The 15,557-nt window shown below is 45.6% G+C and overlaps 8 protein-coding genes across 8 annotated transcripts; 4 read left to right on the plus strand and 4 right to left on the minus strand. All coding sequences in view use genetic code 12, as the record gives it.

The window, feature by feature from the left end:
• Window positions 1–638: 638 nt before the first annotated feature.
• Window positions 639–1,589, plus strand: SRT1 (ditrans,polycis-polyprenyl diphosphate synthase; the record flags this gene model as incomplete). The annotated part of the gene is made up of 2 exons (XM_025480129.1): window positions 639–863; window positions 909–1,589. 2 exons carry the CDS (start codon window positions 639–641, stop codon window positions 1,587–1,589), a joined length of 906 nt encoding a protein of 301 aa, XP_025334429.1.
• Window positions 1,590–1,642: 53 nt separating this feature from the next.
• VPH2 (Vph2p) lies at window positions 1,643–2,278 on the minus strand (the record flags this gene model as incomplete). Its single annotated transcript, XM_025480130.1, has 1 exon — window positions 1,643–2,278. The coding sequence occupies one exon, from the start codon at window positions 2,276–2,278 to the stop codon at window positions 1,643–1,645; it is 636 nt and encodes a 211-aa protein (XP_025334430.1).
• Window positions 2,279–2,355: 77 nt separating this feature from the next.
• CXQ87_001596 (putative alanine--tRNA ligase) lies at window positions 2,356–3,681 on the plus strand (the record flags this gene model as incomplete). Its single annotated transcript, XM_025480131.1, has 1 exon — window positions 2,356–3,681. One exon carries the CDS (start codon window positions 2,356–2,358, stop codon window positions 3,679–3,681), a length of 1,326 nt encoding a protein of 441 aa, XP_025334431.1.
• Window positions 3,682–3,703: 22 nt separating this feature from the next.
• Window positions 3,704–4,639, minus strand: MRPS9 (mitochondrial 37S ribosomal protein uS9m; the record flags this gene model as incomplete). The annotated part of the gene is made up of 1 exon (XM_025480132.1): window positions 3,704–4,639. One exon carries the CDS (start codon window positions 4,637–4,639, stop codon window positions 3,704–3,706), a length of 936 nt encoding a protein of 311 aa, XP_025334432.1.
• A 461-nt stretch (window positions 4,640–5,100) lies between these two features.
• Window positions 5,101–8,735, minus strand: SNT1 (Snt1p; the record flags this gene model as incomplete). Its single annotated transcript, XM_025480133.1, has 2 exons — window positions 5,101–5,260; window positions 5,299–8,735. 2 exons carry the CDS (start codon window positions 8,733–8,735, stop codon window positions 5,101–5,103), a joined length of 3,597 nt encoding a protein of 1,198 aa, XP_025334433.1.
• Window positions 8,736–9,440: 705 nt separating this feature from the next.
• On the minus strand, window positions 9,441–10,877 carry CDC6 (AAA family ATPase; the record flags this gene model as incomplete). Its single annotated transcript, XM_025480134.1, has 1 exon — window positions 9,441–10,877. The coding sequence occupies one exon, from the start codon at window positions 10,875–10,877 to the stop codon at window positions 9,441–9,443; it is 1,437 nt and encodes a 478-aa protein (XP_025334434.1).
• Window positions 10,878–11,113: 236 nt separating this feature from the next.
• CXQ87_001600 (uncharacterized protein) lies at window positions 11,114–11,755 on the plus strand (the record flags this gene model as incomplete). Its single annotated transcript, XM_025480135.1, has 2 exons — window positions 11,114–11,118; window positions 11,404–11,755. The coding sequence occupies 2 exons, from the start codon at window positions 11,114–11,116 to the stop codon at window positions 11,753–11,755; spliced, it is 357 nt and encodes a 118-aa protein (XP_025334435.1).
• Window positions 11,756–12,390: 635 nt separating this feature from the next.
• On the plus strand, window positions 12,391–15,513 carry CXQ87_001601 (uncharacterized protein; the record flags this gene model as incomplete). The annotated part of the gene is made up of 1 exon (XM_025480136.1): window positions 12,391–15,513. The coding sequence occupies one exon, from the start codon at window positions 12,391–12,393 to the stop codon at window positions 15,511–15,513; it is 3,123 nt and encodes a 1,040-aa protein (XP_025334436.1).
• Window positions 15,514–15,557: the final 44 nt, after the last annotated feature.

Raw genomic sequence — 15,557 nt, forward strand, 5'->3', positions numbered from 1 at the left:
ATTTTTTAGCGTGCTCGTTGGTTTTTGATATTTAGTAGAATATGGCTGCACACCAACTATTTTGCGAATCAGGGTATCGATCAAGATGTAAAAACAAAAAAAAAAAAAAAAAACAAAAACACAGAAGCTTTTTATAATCATTTTTCTGGAAATCCTTCCATGAGCTTCAATAATTAATCAAAGAAAATCAAGTACAAAGTCAGAGTCCGTTCCTGCCTCCCTTGGAAAGTGGTACAATCATTTTCGTGTATTACGAGCTCTCTATCATGCCAGCCAGCAGGTCGGTGAAGTAAGGTTCGAGAACTGAAATTCATATAAATGAAAATCATATTGAAGGAATTGTAAATGTGTTCCCGTACCCGAATTGAAGTGGGGTTTGCGTAAAGACTGGCAGATTCGAGTCTGTTTCAGGACACATTGCCAGACTTTCTGCAAATAAATACTAATAGAAAACTTTTCGTATAGAGTTTTCGTCTCATTTCTTATAGCATAAAACCGTAGCGAGCTCATTTTGAGAATTCCCAATTTTTGCCTGGTGCTTGAGCGACCCCTTCCGTTCCAGGTTTTTGCAGCCACTCGTGCGGCGTAGAGGTATAAAAGGAGCCCGATCCGCCGAATTTTATACGACACAACTCAATATGATTGATCTTACGCTTTTGCAGAAAATAGCCGATGCGCTTCACTTTATTCCATTCTCCTGGATCCTATTCGATTTCCTCAAGGATATACTCATTGCAATCCTCACCACCGGGCCCGCTCCCAAACACGTTGGCTTCATTATGGATGGCAATAGAAGATTTGCTAAGAAGAAGGCCTTGCCCTTGAAAGACGGCCATGCCGCAGGTGCTTTATCTCTTATATCTGTATGGTCCACCCTGAGTCCCTAGCGACGCTAATACTAATCTTAGGTTTTGGAGACTTGCTACCGCGTAGGAGTCTCAGACATAACCGTGTATGCCTTTCTGATTGAAAACTTCAATCGGTCAAAGGAGGAGGTTGATACCCTCTTGGCTTTGCTCAGAGACAAGCTCAAGTACTTATCACTTTACGACGACTCTTACGCACGTCAGAACCAGGTTAGGGTTCGGATCATTGGAAATCGCTCCATGATTCCAGATGATATCTTGGAAGACTTGGAGCAGGTAGAGCGAATCACCAACTTGGAACTGCTGCTGCGTACTTTGAATGTTTGTTTCCCTTACACCTCGAGGGATGATATTGTTCATTCTATTCAAGGGGTTTGCGAGAATGGCACCTCAAAAGCCAACATCGATGTCGCGGAGCTCTACAGAAATATGTACATGGGGCCGGACTCCCCCCAACTTGACCTTCTTGTCAGAACATCGGGTCATACTCGTTTGAGTGACTTCATGCTTTGGCAATGCACCCATAATTGTAAGATCGAGTTTGTCTCGACCTTGTGGCCCGACTTCAAATTTATAGCCTTGTACAGCATCTTGTTGAAGTGGTCTTACTACCACAAGAAGGATATCATGAACCAGAGAGTCAACAACACTCCTCCCGACAAGGTTGTTGATATAACTTCACTTCCAGCTCCACCCCCTTTCGCAACGGTGACTGGTAATTAGTCTTGCCTCATCAGTTCATATGCCTCAATGTCTGTTTCATCTTAATTGGGATTTCAGTCTAGCTTGAATGTCTGGACCACCTTCTTAACCTCTTTCTTGTTTCGCTCCCTGATCCGGGCTTCCCCAATCTTATTCAAGTATCCCATGTAAACAACAACCTCTGCCACTAGAATGAAGAGTCCTGCAAAAACGCAGAGCAACACACGGTAGCTGTCTCTCATATAAGCAGAGCTATTGGTCCAGTACCAAATTGCATACACCACACTTACCACACTGATAAAGATATTAAAGATAGTGGTGATGTGGCTTCTGACCTCCTTGCTTGCTTTGGCTGGGTTATAATTTTCATCGATCTTCTGCTCATAGAGCTTGAATGGATCTGCTTCTGTCTTCTGGACGAGTCGCTGGTATTCATCTTCCTGGGCTTGAATTCGAAGCTTCTCCATAGCTTGAAGAAACTCCTTGGTCTTCGGCGTGTCCTCATTTTTGGTATTCTTGTTTGGGATCACCAATTTGGAACTTCTGAGAAGCTCAAGAAGCGATGAACAAGGTTTGGCAGTACGGTAGAAGTTCACCAAATCCTCATGTTCCAAATTCTCATGCAATTTGAATTTGTCCTTTTCAGAGTCTTTTAGTGTGGAGCTCTCGACGAGGGTTCTTAGCTCCTTGGTGACAAGGAACCGAGTCATAATGTGGAGTTATTACGGAATTTGTGCGCATTAGCTTATCAACTAGATCCAACGTGCTACAATTTTTTAGACTCAAAATGCCTATCGCGACATCTACCGTGGTTGGAGCTTTGGCATGTCAGAGAAATTCCTTCTTAAAGTCATTTGAAACTAAAGTTGTCTCGTGCAAGCCATATGAGCCAATCTTGTCTGCAAGAGATAAACAGAACAAGAACAAGGTGAAAGATGACAAGAAGGACGAGGCATTGTTTTCAGTGGAGCTTGAGGACACTATCTTGTTTCCCGAAGGTGGAGGTCAGCCATTTGACACAGGTAAACTCACCCTTCCGGATAATACCACAGTGGATGTCATAAAGGTGTTGAGAAAGGAACTTGCAGCTGTTCATGTCGTGCCCCAGGAGGTCAAGGAGGGTACAGTGGTCAACTTAAGTCTCGATTGGGAAAGACGACTCGATATAATGCAACAACACACGGGTCAGCACTTGGTATCGGCTGTTTTTGACTCGTATGACTTGGAAACCCTCAGCTGGTCTATGGGAGAGTCTATCAATTACATTGAATTACCCAAGAGAGTTGACGATGCCATTATTGCCGAGGCTTCCAGAACAATAAACGAGAAGATTGTTGAGAACATACCCATCAGTGTTGCTACCCCAGACGAACATGGTCATGAGATCGATGTGTCTCACATCCCAGACGATTATGACAAGTCCCAAGGTGTCGTTAGAATTGTGTCAATAGGTGACATGGATACCAATCCTTGTTGTGGTACTCACTTGAAGTCCACCGGCCAGGTTCAAGCGGTAGCTTTGTTACATCAGACTAACATAAGAGGTGGTAACTCCCGCTTGCACTTTGCCTGTGGTTCACGTGTATCACGACTTTTAGAGAAAAACCATCTGATTTTGAAAGATGTATCTGGCAGCCAGCTTTCATGTCAGATCGAGGAGGTGGGAACAAAAGTGGCTGAACTCAATGTCAACTATAGGAAGGTACTTTCGAGAGAAGCTTCTCTCCTCAAAGAATTGGCTGGCCTTAAGGCTGCAGCTGTTTTTGAAGAGCTAAAAGAGAAAAGCGTGGCATTTATTTATAGAGCAGACAGCTCGCCAGAGTATTTGACTGCTTGTCAAAAGGAGCTCCTTACGCTCATCAATGGAAACAAGGACAGCGGAGTCAACTTAACCGACGCCAACACCGTCGTATTCATCAACGGCGAGTATAAAGGTGGAAACGGCGGAATGGTGAAGATAATGGGCCCCCGTGCAGAAGAACTTCTGGCACATATCAAAGGCTTCATCCAAAATATTAAGGGAGGAGGCAAAGGAGCCAGTTTCCAAGGGAAGGTTACCAAGTATGAAAAAGGCGAGGTAGAAAAAGTTTTAGAATTTCTACAGCTGCAATAGTAACCGGTGAATATATACAAGATTAACGTTTGACCCAGGTAGGCGATTTTCTGGCCTTGAGCTTGCCAGGCTTCTTTCTCTCGACAATTCTGTTGTCCCTAGTCATCAAGCCGGCCTTTCTCAAGCGTGGTTTGAGCAAGGGGTTGAATACTACCAATGCCTTGGCAATTCCATACATACAAGCCTCAGCCTGACCACTGACACCACCTCCACTGCACGTTATGAAAACGTTGTATTCGGACTCTTGGGCCACAACCTGAAAGGGGTACACAAGCTTGCCTGTATCGAGAGTTCTGGTGAAGTACTCGGTCATTTTCTTACCGTTGACCAAGATCAAACCCTCACCTCTGACCATGCTGATATTGGCCACAGCGTCCTTTCTTTTACCGACGGTGTTGGCTCTACCAAATTCGTCCAAGGTCTTGACGAACAGCTGAGCGACCTTTTTCTCGTCACTGGTTTTTTTCGTGAACTCATCCAAGGTCTGAATCACGTCATGGGGCATGAGTTCAGGTTCTATGCTTCTGAGTTTCTGCAACGCTTGCACAAACTCTTTGTAGTGGACTGGTCTGATTCTGCTGCCCGAGTTTGCCCTGGACTTGTACTCAGCGGAAGAAATGAACAGGATCTCCTTGGCTTCTCTTTCATCGAGAACTCGTCTTGGAAGTCTATGGTGCTTTTCCAAAAGACGGTTCAATCTGCTCATGACCAGGTCGTGATAAGGGTTACCACCAAAGAATGTCTTCAACGCAGGTACCACCCTTAGTCTTTCCATCTCAGCGTTGCTGATCTGAGTGTATGGCAAGCTTCTGCTGATTGTGTGAGTGGCTGGTCTGACTTTCTGAGGAACCAACGGTCTCTCCTCAAGAGTCTCCTGAGACCTGACAACGGTCGAGCTGAAGAGCCTCCTGAGAGAACGGCATCCCTGGACGCAGCTGCTCGGCTTTAGCAACGACATGGCTGATTAGAGTGCTTCAGTCGTAGATTCTTAGAAGTTTTTTCGGTGCGTGCGCAATTCATAACGATGCAAGTCGTGAAGTAGGAGATGGAAATTGAACATCGATTACGCTTTTTACATTCTCCGAATTTTTTTTTTCTTTCTTGATTGATGGAGGAGACTGAATATACAAGTTGTACGAAGGTAGCTTCGATTTTGACCAATAAAGGTGGTTGGGCGCATGAGTGGAAAGCTGAAATGGCTGCGAAAAATTATGGGGCCATATCTTTTCTTATATAAGGACCACATACTTGAATGAATTGGTGAAAAAAGCACAGCTATGACCACGTTCAGCTAGAGGTGGGAAATGGTAAGAATTTCTACGTTGAAAGTCTCCATTACATACCTAATGCAAGCGTAGAGCTATGTTCCTATTACATATTATAATACAGGGCCTTGTAGGCTGGCTATGGTACAGGGCATCACAGGTCATGTAAGAGTGACTTGATGCTATTCTTGCGAGGCGCCTCTGACGGAATGTCGGGCTTGCTTGGTGGATCTGGCGGACGCACAGGTGATGAAGACGAGTTGAGTAATGATGCAAGATTTCCTGGCTTGGGGGCGCCGGCGCCGGCGCAGGCGCTGGGGCAGATGTTGCAGGCTGCGAAATCAGCGATGACAGGGGCAGTGAAGATGAGTCGGAATTGAGAAGACTCATAATGGAAGGCTTCACGCCGCCATGTTTCGCTGGTGGCAGGATAGGAGCTGGAAGAACAGGAGGAAGCGATACTGCCGGCGGCAAGGAGGACAGAGACACCTGAGGGACCTGCGACACATTTGACGCTTGTTCGTACATCACAGGAGGTGGACCGGAAAGGAGAGAACCAACAGAGGCACGTTTCGGAGGTGATGCCTGGAATGGATGCTGAAACATACCAACGGGCACATCCGAAAACTTGGGTGGCTGCGCCACACTTTCATAAGTTCCGTTGTATTCTTCTGGTCTGCGTCCAGGGGTATACTCCTCTGGTCTCCTCTGAGGCTTCACCACAATGGTTGCATCGATATTAGAAATTTGGGAGTGAGGATCGCCAGCACCTTGGGCAGATCTTCCATCGGCTTCCAATACAAGCGATTGCCAACCATATTTTTCAGCGTTTCTCTGGTAGTAATTCCTGACCATCGTAGCAGTCTTGGTGCTGAGTTTCTTAGCTATGATTGACCATTTGGAGCCAAACTCAGCAAGCAAACGAGGGAAATCATTGACTTCGGTGATACTCCAATAGCTGGTGATAGCCTTTCTTTTATCTTCCAAAACAGAACCATTCAGACGGTCCACTGAGGGGCTTGTCAACACGTTGGCTTGCGGGGCAGTCAGTTCGATTGGAGCCAAAACTTGATCATGGAGATCCTTTGACTGATCGACCGCCGCACTCGAAGGTGGCATTTCCTCATCTTTACGTCTCCTTGATTTCTTCTTCGGTGGGAGCTCAACCCCAGAATCTGGCGCCACTTGGCCATCAGCAATTCGCTTACGCTTGACCTCATCAACCGGTTCTATAGGAGGAACTCCAATCTCTGGTGTCATTGCAGCTTCAGTGTCCTTTCCACTATCTGTTGCTTCCACAGGGGCGGCATCTGTCGTCGCAGAAGATGAAACATCCTGGTCTTTGAATTTTGACTTCCTCCTCGAGGGCTTCCGGGCTGAACGTTTCTTGAATTGTGAGACCAAATACTTGTAATTGACAGCTTTCTTTGTCATGTAATAATGCACAACACATTCTTCTGCAGATCTCAAACCACCAATTAGTCTCGAGATTTCACCAAAACGTTTTGGAGCACGGCAGAATGCCTCACAAAATGCGTCATGTTCTTGTTCGGTGAAGTTATCCATAAAGTCTGATTTGATTCTGCTAGCCCAATTCTCTTTATCATGAACTATGTTATTCGAGTCCATGAAAATGAAACTTTGTCGCTCAACTGGGTCAAGAATGAGGTCTGGAATTTTGGCAGAAACACGCTGTGCCTTGCCTAACGGGTCTTCATTCTGCTCGTTCTCCAAACTTTTCAAAATCTCTTGGAATTCTGCTTCTGTTGTGACCAAGTCACCATGACGACGGCCTCTTCTACCTGACGGAGCCTGCGGCTCTGTTGGCGATTGTGCATCAGGAGCAGCGTCATTAGTTTTTGCCCTGATATCGATCAGCTCAAGTTCACGCCTCGAATCATCATCTGGAGGGTGGATGATTTTGATTTGCTCTTCCATTTTCTCACACCTTTTCTCATTTTCTTTGTCTAGGGTGTTGTACTTTATCCATAACAGAAGGCGCTTTTTCTTCACATTGTGCTCTCTGCGGTCATACAAGGCCCTGATTCTTTTGAATTTTGAGGCAAACTGTTGAAGATTTTGATAGAAGAAGGGGTAGTCCAGTAAGTTTGCGAGGGGTTTTGCGAGACTGAATCTAAGGAAAGACTCATCCTCATCATGCTCTTTGGCATGATTGAATTCATTCTTCAAAACTTCAAGCTTATGGTCGAGTTCGGTGAGTGGTCTGTAGCATCCCTTAGGGTAATCCATAGTGTTGAGGTCTTCTGGAGATACCTTTACCAGCTTGAGCTTCTCAATTGACCGGAGGGTACTGTAATCAACCGCAGGTTTTATATCCACCGTCTTAGGAGCCGAATATGGAACACTGGAAGGTAATTCTTCATCCTTGATAATGGGTTTTGCGGCCTCCGTTCCTACTTCATTCGTAGTTTTGAGGGGAGTTTCACTGCTGGGATCTTGTAGAGGAATGCCCTCGAGGTGCTTGGCATGATGTTCATGCGAGGCCTCCATGGTCTTCAAATCATGAACCACAGATTCGGAGATTTTTTTAGCTTCGAGTTCGGCATCAGCTTTGTCAGTTTCATCGGTTGTTTTCGTTTCGGTTTCAGTTTCCTTATCGCTTTCATCTTCGCCTTCCTTCATGTTCACGTCTTCTCTGTCCTCACCATGGTATGATTCTTCTGGTTCTCGCAGCTCCTCTCGGTAGTATCGATTTTCACCATAGTAAGGTCCACCTTCGTCAGCGTCATTATAATCCTCAACGCTGCCATTATATTCGGACCTGCCGTCCTCTGTATCATTGCGGCGATCATACCTATCTGTGTAACGGTCCTGATATCTGTTGGCGTTGCTAGGATATGAGCTTTTAGAAGGATAATAGGAATCTCCTCTCTTGTTCCCCAAACTATTGGTGAGGCCTGAGCTCCTCTTCTCCTTGCTGCTATACGGCCTAGAGCCTGAGAGAGATCTTGGTTTATCTCTGGGATCTCTAGGATATGATTTCCATCGACTTCCGTACGAGTCCTCGTTATCGTAATCATATCTCTCTCTCTTATAATCTGGTCCCGAATTCGATAGACTTCCACTGCCTAACCCAGAACCTCGACTAGCCGGAGGGGCATTATTGGAGCTAAAACGAGAGGAGTAGGCTCTGCTTGAGGGGCCTGATGAGGAAAGGGATGCTTTAGGTCTATCAGACCTCCACAGATCTCTAGCCGAATCTCTCGGTATGTTGGAATTATTGGTCACATCTCTGGAAGTAGAATCTTTATAGTCCCACGTTTCACGATGGTCCCGTGGGTCTCTTAGATCTCTGGTATCCCGCTCCCTGTAATCCCTACCTGAACTTGGGTATCCGTAGTACTCACCTGAGGGTTCCCTTTTGCTGGCATTGTAAGAGCCGAAAGCTCCACCACTGCTCCTTTCATTATAATACTTTGAGTTGTAGCCATAGCTGGGCTTAGAGCCGCTGTACCTAGGCTCTTTCCCGTATAGGCTCAGCCTAGAACTTCCGTACAGAGGCCCACTGTTTGAAAGGCTCGAACCTCTATAACGGGGCCTGCCATAATCACTTGAAGGCGGTTTATCACTCCTGGATGGATACAGTCCTTGTGAAGCTGTACTGTCCGTACCAGGGGGAGAGTTGGTTGATTTGAAGTCTCTTCTAGTCGACCCACTATAAAAGTTCTTTCTTCGTTTTCCGTAGTCATCATTGCTACTTCCATACCGCAGGTCTCTATCACGATCTCGGCCTAAAGGAGGACCGCCTCTAGAGGGGCCCGAGGACATGTTCAAGCTGAAGTAGTTAGATGATTATAAGGCAACTTGCTGGATGTATGGTTCTTGAATAGATGCTCACTGGCAATGAGTCGTATAAGGATATAGACAGGAATGTAGGTATTTCTGTAGGTTCTGGTTATAATGCAGAACAAAAAATAGTCTGAAGATTCGCCAGGGGCTAGATATAGTGAAGGGGGTTTGAAGAGGTTTTTTTAGTTGACTAGACTTTAGCATGAATTTACACCTGTACACCGTGATACTTCACCTACAACTGCTGGCTAGTCACGTGCGCTTTAGAACCTCCGCTATTTTCTTTGGCATGTATTCATCTATTAGCTGATTCTATTGAAAATACGGATATGTTGGAAAATTCGAACTAAATCTGTTAGCACAAACGTATGTTTAACTCTGGCATTTTCGCACTCAGTACTAGTGTCTCACAGGGATGTGGGGGACCTATTTAGTTTCTGAGATAACAAAATTGCCTTTTTACTTAATGAAAAATTAAAATTGAAGTACAACACAAAGTTTTTAAAAGATTAAGACATCTTTTCAATAATGGGATCCGAGTAAGGTCTTTGCGACAAATTTGCAGCCGAAACAGGGCTTTAGTGACCTTTCAATACCTCAAAAACAATGTGTTATTTGTCTCCAAAGTAATTTCTTGACTACAGACGTATCGTTAAAGTGCCCATGACTATTCTATATGCTGTATTAATGGAAGAGTCTTCTAAGGAGACCCACATCCTGAATGGCTTTACTGAAGTCTTCAAGCAGAACGTTGGGGCGGATGCTCTTGCTGCCGACATCGATTAAACCTGTGCATGATTTTGAGGCTGAAGCGAGGAGAATCACTGAGCTTGATTCCAAAGCAGAAATGATCTCCAAGAACTCGCCTTTCTTCAATGTGCCTAACATATTTTCGGCCACCTGTGCCGTATGCTTCGTGTAGAAATCGAAGAGTCGATTGACTGTGAGTGCCAGAGAAGCATCTCTATCAATTTTGAAAAGGCAACAAACGACTGCCTTTTGAAGGAGGTTGAGAGCTTTAATCTTCGAAAGAGATGTGTCGCCAAATGTGGCCGAGCACACCTGAGCAACATGACCAATAAGTACCTTTGGAGCAGTTTCAAATGTCAACCCATCCAAGGGCATCTTTTCTTTAGTTTGCCTCTCCACCATCTCTATACTCTTGTAACAAATATCAAAGGCTTTTCTGAGATCTCCTGTCACTGCAGCACATTTTTTGCAGCAAAGCTGGATAGCCACTGGGTGCATCATTGGCACTTGAGCAGATCCAGCGTTCTCCTTGTCGATCAATGATTTGAGCTTTTCTGTGATGACATCCTTTACCTGCTCACCCGTGTAAGGTAAGAATTGCAATGCTTCGGGAGTGTAGCCGTTGGACCTGAGTCTTGGAAGAAACTTGTCTGTGAGGTCCAAGGCGTTGGAGATACCAATGAGCACCAACTTCGTCGAGAACACCAGGCTCTTGAGCGTTGAAGCGCATTGGAAGAGTTGAAACAAGACTTGCTGGTCCTTCGTGATGAGGTAGTCCATCTCGTCAAGTACCACCACCAATGAATCCACATTTTGGTTGCTGGTCAAGTAGGCATATAGATCATCGAACGACTTCTTTCTGCCATGATTTTGACCCGTTACATGGCAGTATATCTCATGAAACACGCTATCAGGCTTGCCAACAGTCATGCAATTGATTCTCATCACCTGAACCTTTCTGGAATAGAGGTCATAGACGTGCTTGGCCAGTGTCGTCAACTTATCTAGCGAGAGATTGACCTGAGCAGTTTTGCCCGTTCCTGGAGGACCAGATATGTACAAGCTGTTACACTTTTTCTCCAGTATGCTCTCTCTGAGAAACTCACTAAACTGATGAGCTTCTTTCTCTCTTCCAACAAGAAAGTCTTGGCTGTCGTTGCTGGCACCTCGCTGGAACACAGCCTTCGCTTTCGAGTAGACTGACTCCAGAAAATTGAGCCTCTTTCTTCCCTCCTTAGTCAAAGACACTCCAATGTCGACTACCCTGCTCTTATCTGGAGTGGTAGGAGGAGTGGTTAATTGGTTATTGGAAACCGGCTGAAGCGCCCTCCTCTTTGACGACATCTCGGCACACTGAGCAGATCTCTTCATGATGCAAATTTTAATGAAAGAATGGAAACAAGATAAAAAACGAATGAAGGTGAAAAGGAAAGTAGTAAGCTGGATCTCACCGCGTCTGGCCTATTCCGGAATACTAATGATGCGCGTACCGCAGACCGTGAATCAGCAGACACCTGGGGGTAGCTTGAAGACTGAACGATTCAGTGAAAAAAGCCAAGTTCAAATACCAAACACTGGACGGCACTGACTATTTAAATAGTCCAAAAATGTCGTGTTTACCCCCAATGGATATAATTGAGTCGCACTGGAAAAGAAGTCTAAGGCACGCAGACGCGAAAAACGACACATATCCCGCCGCACCAACGCATCTCAAGAGAGTGGATATAGACTTTTGATGATACAGTGAGTAACTCTGAAGTTCTAGTCGAGATTGCAATAAAGGCCAGACAACAAAGGCTGTTGACGTATTTTCATAAACACACTATTGGTTGAAATCCTGGAGCTCAACAAGGGCGCTGAATACCTCCAGAAGGTTCATAACGAAAAAACCCCAAAGTGATCAAGAGCAGACTAACGCCTGGAACATCCATCATCATATTCTTCCAGTACCAGCTATAATGGAGGACCTAGAAGCACAGCTTAAAGCCTCGGTTTATCTTAGTGTGGCAAAGATGGTGGAGGAACAAACTGGCGAATTGTCTGTATCGGCCAGCCCTTCCTTCATCGCATCGCTAGTGGAAATTGTGTACAATCAAATCGTTTCTTTAGGAACAGACTTGGAGTTGTTTGCGGACCACGCCGGTCGTAATGTGATCAATTCCTCGGACATGTATATGGTGACCCGGAAGAACGACACACTCACGAACGCCTTGAAGGAGTACGAGAAGTCTAGGAACGATAAGAGCTAAAGATGCAATTATAATGGGCCTATCGAAACCAGTGAGTTCAAATCCGCTAAAAAGTTGCACTTCTGCGTCAGAAAGTATGTTGCTGGGAATGTCCGAGAACCAAAGAGGACTACTGGCCGTTGCTGGACGCCCCATCACGGAAAGCATCCGTTTTCAGTCATCGTTGGAATATCTGCGATCATTTGAAGAATCAGCAACGCATGGCTCACGTTTAAAACTATGGCCCTCATCTTGGGACAAGCCGTACCTAGCAGTACCTAGCACCAGTCGCAATCAGGCCAACTTTCAAGTCGTTCTTGGCTATACCCTGATAAATCCCGTGCACAGGTATTTGTTTGTGGACATGATCAATCGGTAATGATATACACCTTCTTAATGAGGCCCACCCACCATAGTCTCTCCAGCAAAGGCCCACAGAAGAACGCGCAGTACCACAGCATCTCACACAGCGAATGATTTTATGAGAAAGGAAAAAAAAAAAAAAAGGAAAACGTAGACTTGAAACAATAATATAGTTTCTCTGGTATTACTCCAATTGAGGATAAAATGCAATTGGTGTCGATGCCGGCCTCACCCCACAATGAGGCATGTAGTCTCGGACTCCTATCACCTACATACAACCATAACTCTTCTTCATGGCTCGAGTCCGAAAAGGCCTCTCATACGTGCTAGGAGATACCGGCAACCATGAAAATCACATACTTCCCATCAATGCCATGCAGCTTCTGGCCCATACTGGTCATTTGTTCACAGGAGGCAGAGATGGAGTTGTGAAGGTGTGGAGTCTGGATAGACAGCCCGGAGCCGAAGAAAGCCCATTGCCAGAGGAACATTGCCAGGATGTCAACGAGCAGCTATTGAAGTTAGAAACGGCGATTCTGCTGACTCTGTTGCAACACAAGAGTCTAAAGTGTCGATACGATTCGCTGGCAGTGCTGAGCAGGAACACTCACTTTGATTGGATCAATGACATCAAGCTCGTGGACAAAGACCGGCTGTTGGTGACGGCGCTGGCGGATCTTTCGTTGAAGCTCATTCGCTTGGACACAAACCACGATAATGACGTTCACAAGTTTCAAAACGTCCATACAGACTATGTGAAGAAACTTTCGCTGATTTCACTGCAGAATTTGGTGGTCAGCGGAGCCCTTGACGGCACAATTGCAATCTGGGACCTCAAGACGCTAAAGCCCATTCTGCATTTCCAAAACCAGTCTGGCAAACCCCATCTTCCGTCTTCAGTGTACGCCTTGGCTAACAACCAGAGTAACTTGATTTCGGCAGGTGGACCCAGCAATACCATCACCGTTTATGATCGCAGAATCAGTCGTGATGGTGGCGCAAACCTCATCAAACGCTTGGTTGGACACCAGGACAATGTGCGCTGTTTATTGATGAATTCCGACTACATCCTCAGTGGTAGCTCCGACTCCACCGTCAAACTCTGGGATATGCGCAATTTCAAAGTCTACAAAAATTTTGAGATGCACGATGACCCGGTCTGGAGTCTTACAACTCCGTATGCACTGGCTCCGGGGCTTCTGGACGGAAATGCCGACTTCTCGGTGTTCTACTCTGGTGACAAGGCAGGAAATGTGGTGAAGACGGATCTTAACTACCTTTCGCTGTACGTGCCAGAGGAAGAAATGGTGGAGCCAACCTTCAGCACTTCCGATTTGACAGTGGTGGATGAGAAGCTTGGTCTCTGTACCTTGGTAGCCAAGGCTTGCTCTCCCATCGTTTCGCTTTGTGTGGAGAAGGACACATCCATCTTTGCTTCAACTTACAATGCTCTCAATCGGTACTATGTTCCTGATACACGCCAAATGGCTAAATACCAGTATTACAGGACGTGCGTGGACTATTGCATTAACCTTGATTCACAGGTCGACGATGACCACCAGGGCGTTCTTGAGGGAACAACTACTGACCAGTCAGACCTCAATTCGGAGTTTTACGACATTGTCAGCCACTTATCAATGGACACAAACAATCTTGACATTCAATCATCCTTCTCCAACTACCCGATGTCTGTGACAAACGCAGAAGGCGATGTTGACGAAAACGCCGAGTATAACTCTATGTTCTTGTGCATAAACGGTGGTCCTTCCACCGAGTTCGTGAACGCATACAAGGAAGAGCTTAAAGGCTTGAAGCCCCCAGAGAATCTGACTGTGGACCAAACTCCTGTGGAAATTCTCCTCAACCCGATTCCTTCGAGTCAAGTGATATCCATTGCTTTCAACTCAGAGGCTATAGAGCGGTTTCCGTTGAGCCCAAAGTCCATTGTTGCGAAGAGAATGCTCAATAACAAGCGCTGGATGGTTGTTCTTTACCACAACGGAGACATTTGTATTTGGGATGTATTCATTTGCCAGGTGATAAAGTCATTCCCAAGCAAGACCGGAAGCGACAAGCGCCTCTCAGATGATGAGCTTAAAGATCGTGCTCGAGTGATGGACCAAATTGCTCAAGAGAACCAAACTTTGGATACGTTCAGCAATTGGTGCGAGGTGGAGATAAGATCCGGAAAGCTACTTGTCTCATTTGTGGAAACTTCTTCTCCAAATGTCGAGATTTATTACGATGAGATGGTGAAACTGTACCCTTTCATGGCGCTAGATAAGAATGAACCGGCAAAGGAGCATATGGCCAGAGTGAGCGACGATGAGCGTTATCCTTTAGCCCTCATCTTTCTTAATTCAATTTTCCACCAATACGCTCTCTATGAACTCAAGAGCGATGAAAAGGCACGAGAGGAGCTCAGAATTAGTGCCACAAAATTCAAAACCAGCGGGACTGGTTCTGAGGTAGACCTGAGCTCAGTTTCCAGTACTGTGGAAGAGACAAAGAAAAAGAGGTTGTTCTCAAGAAAATCATCAAAAGCGAATATTTCCCAGCTCTCGGCCAAGCCAGCATTCAGCCCAGCTCCTTCTGTCAGCAGTGCTATCAGTGATTTGGCTGACGATCCTCTAACATTAACGGAGACATCCAGCATTTCTGACCAGAACATTGCCGAAGATTCTATATTAAAGCTTATTCTGCAAAACAGGCAGAAGTACATTGACTTCTATGGTCAAAATGGGAGTAAGAGGGTGGCGCCCTCCGAAATGTGCCTCTACTCCAATGACATTGCCGTGAATGGGAAAGAGGAGGGTTCCCTTTATCGTCCATTCATTCCTGTCGAGAAGCTCCCAGGAAAGTTGCTTATCATTGTCTTCGAGAATTCACAAGATTTGGGCAATTATAGAGATGTTTGCAGCTTCCACTTAGACGAGATCACAGAGTTGAATTACCCTGTGCAACTGAATAGCACAAAGTGCCACCTCGTTCAACAACTCAGACAAACACTTCCCAAATGGATTGGTAACCCAATCTTATTCAACAAGTTTCCTCAGAAGGAATGGCCGAAAGTGGCTTTCCAGCTCTTTGAGGCAGACTACTCGAAGTATCCAGCAGATAAGAAGATCGGCGGTAAGGCTCAGAAGAAAATCAAGAGACTCCCACCTCTCGAAAGCTCCTTGAAGCTTACTTCCCAGAATATGCTTCGTGTGAACAAGGTCTTACTTTACGTTACCGAGAAGTTCGAGTCCAGAACATCAGAAATGAAAGATAAGAAGCGCCCCGCTGAATGGCTTGAGCTCGAGTGTAGGGGCCAAATTCTCGAACCTACAATGACACTCCAAACAATCAAAACAAAAATTTGGAAGTCCAGCAGCGACATTGAGCTTTTCTTCCGGAGAAAGTTCGATTCGTGAGCCAGCCTTCTATATGGCGGGCGTGCTGCGCACAAGAAATTTTT

The sequence above is a fragment of the Candidozyma duobushaemuli genome (genome assembly GCF_002926085.2).
Source record: "Candidozyma duobushaemuli strain B09383 chromosome Unknown B_B09383, whole genome shotgun sequence".
NCBI lineage: Eukaryota > Fungi > Ascomycota > Pichiomycetes > Serinales > Metschnikowiaceae > Candidozyma > Candidozyma duobushaemuli.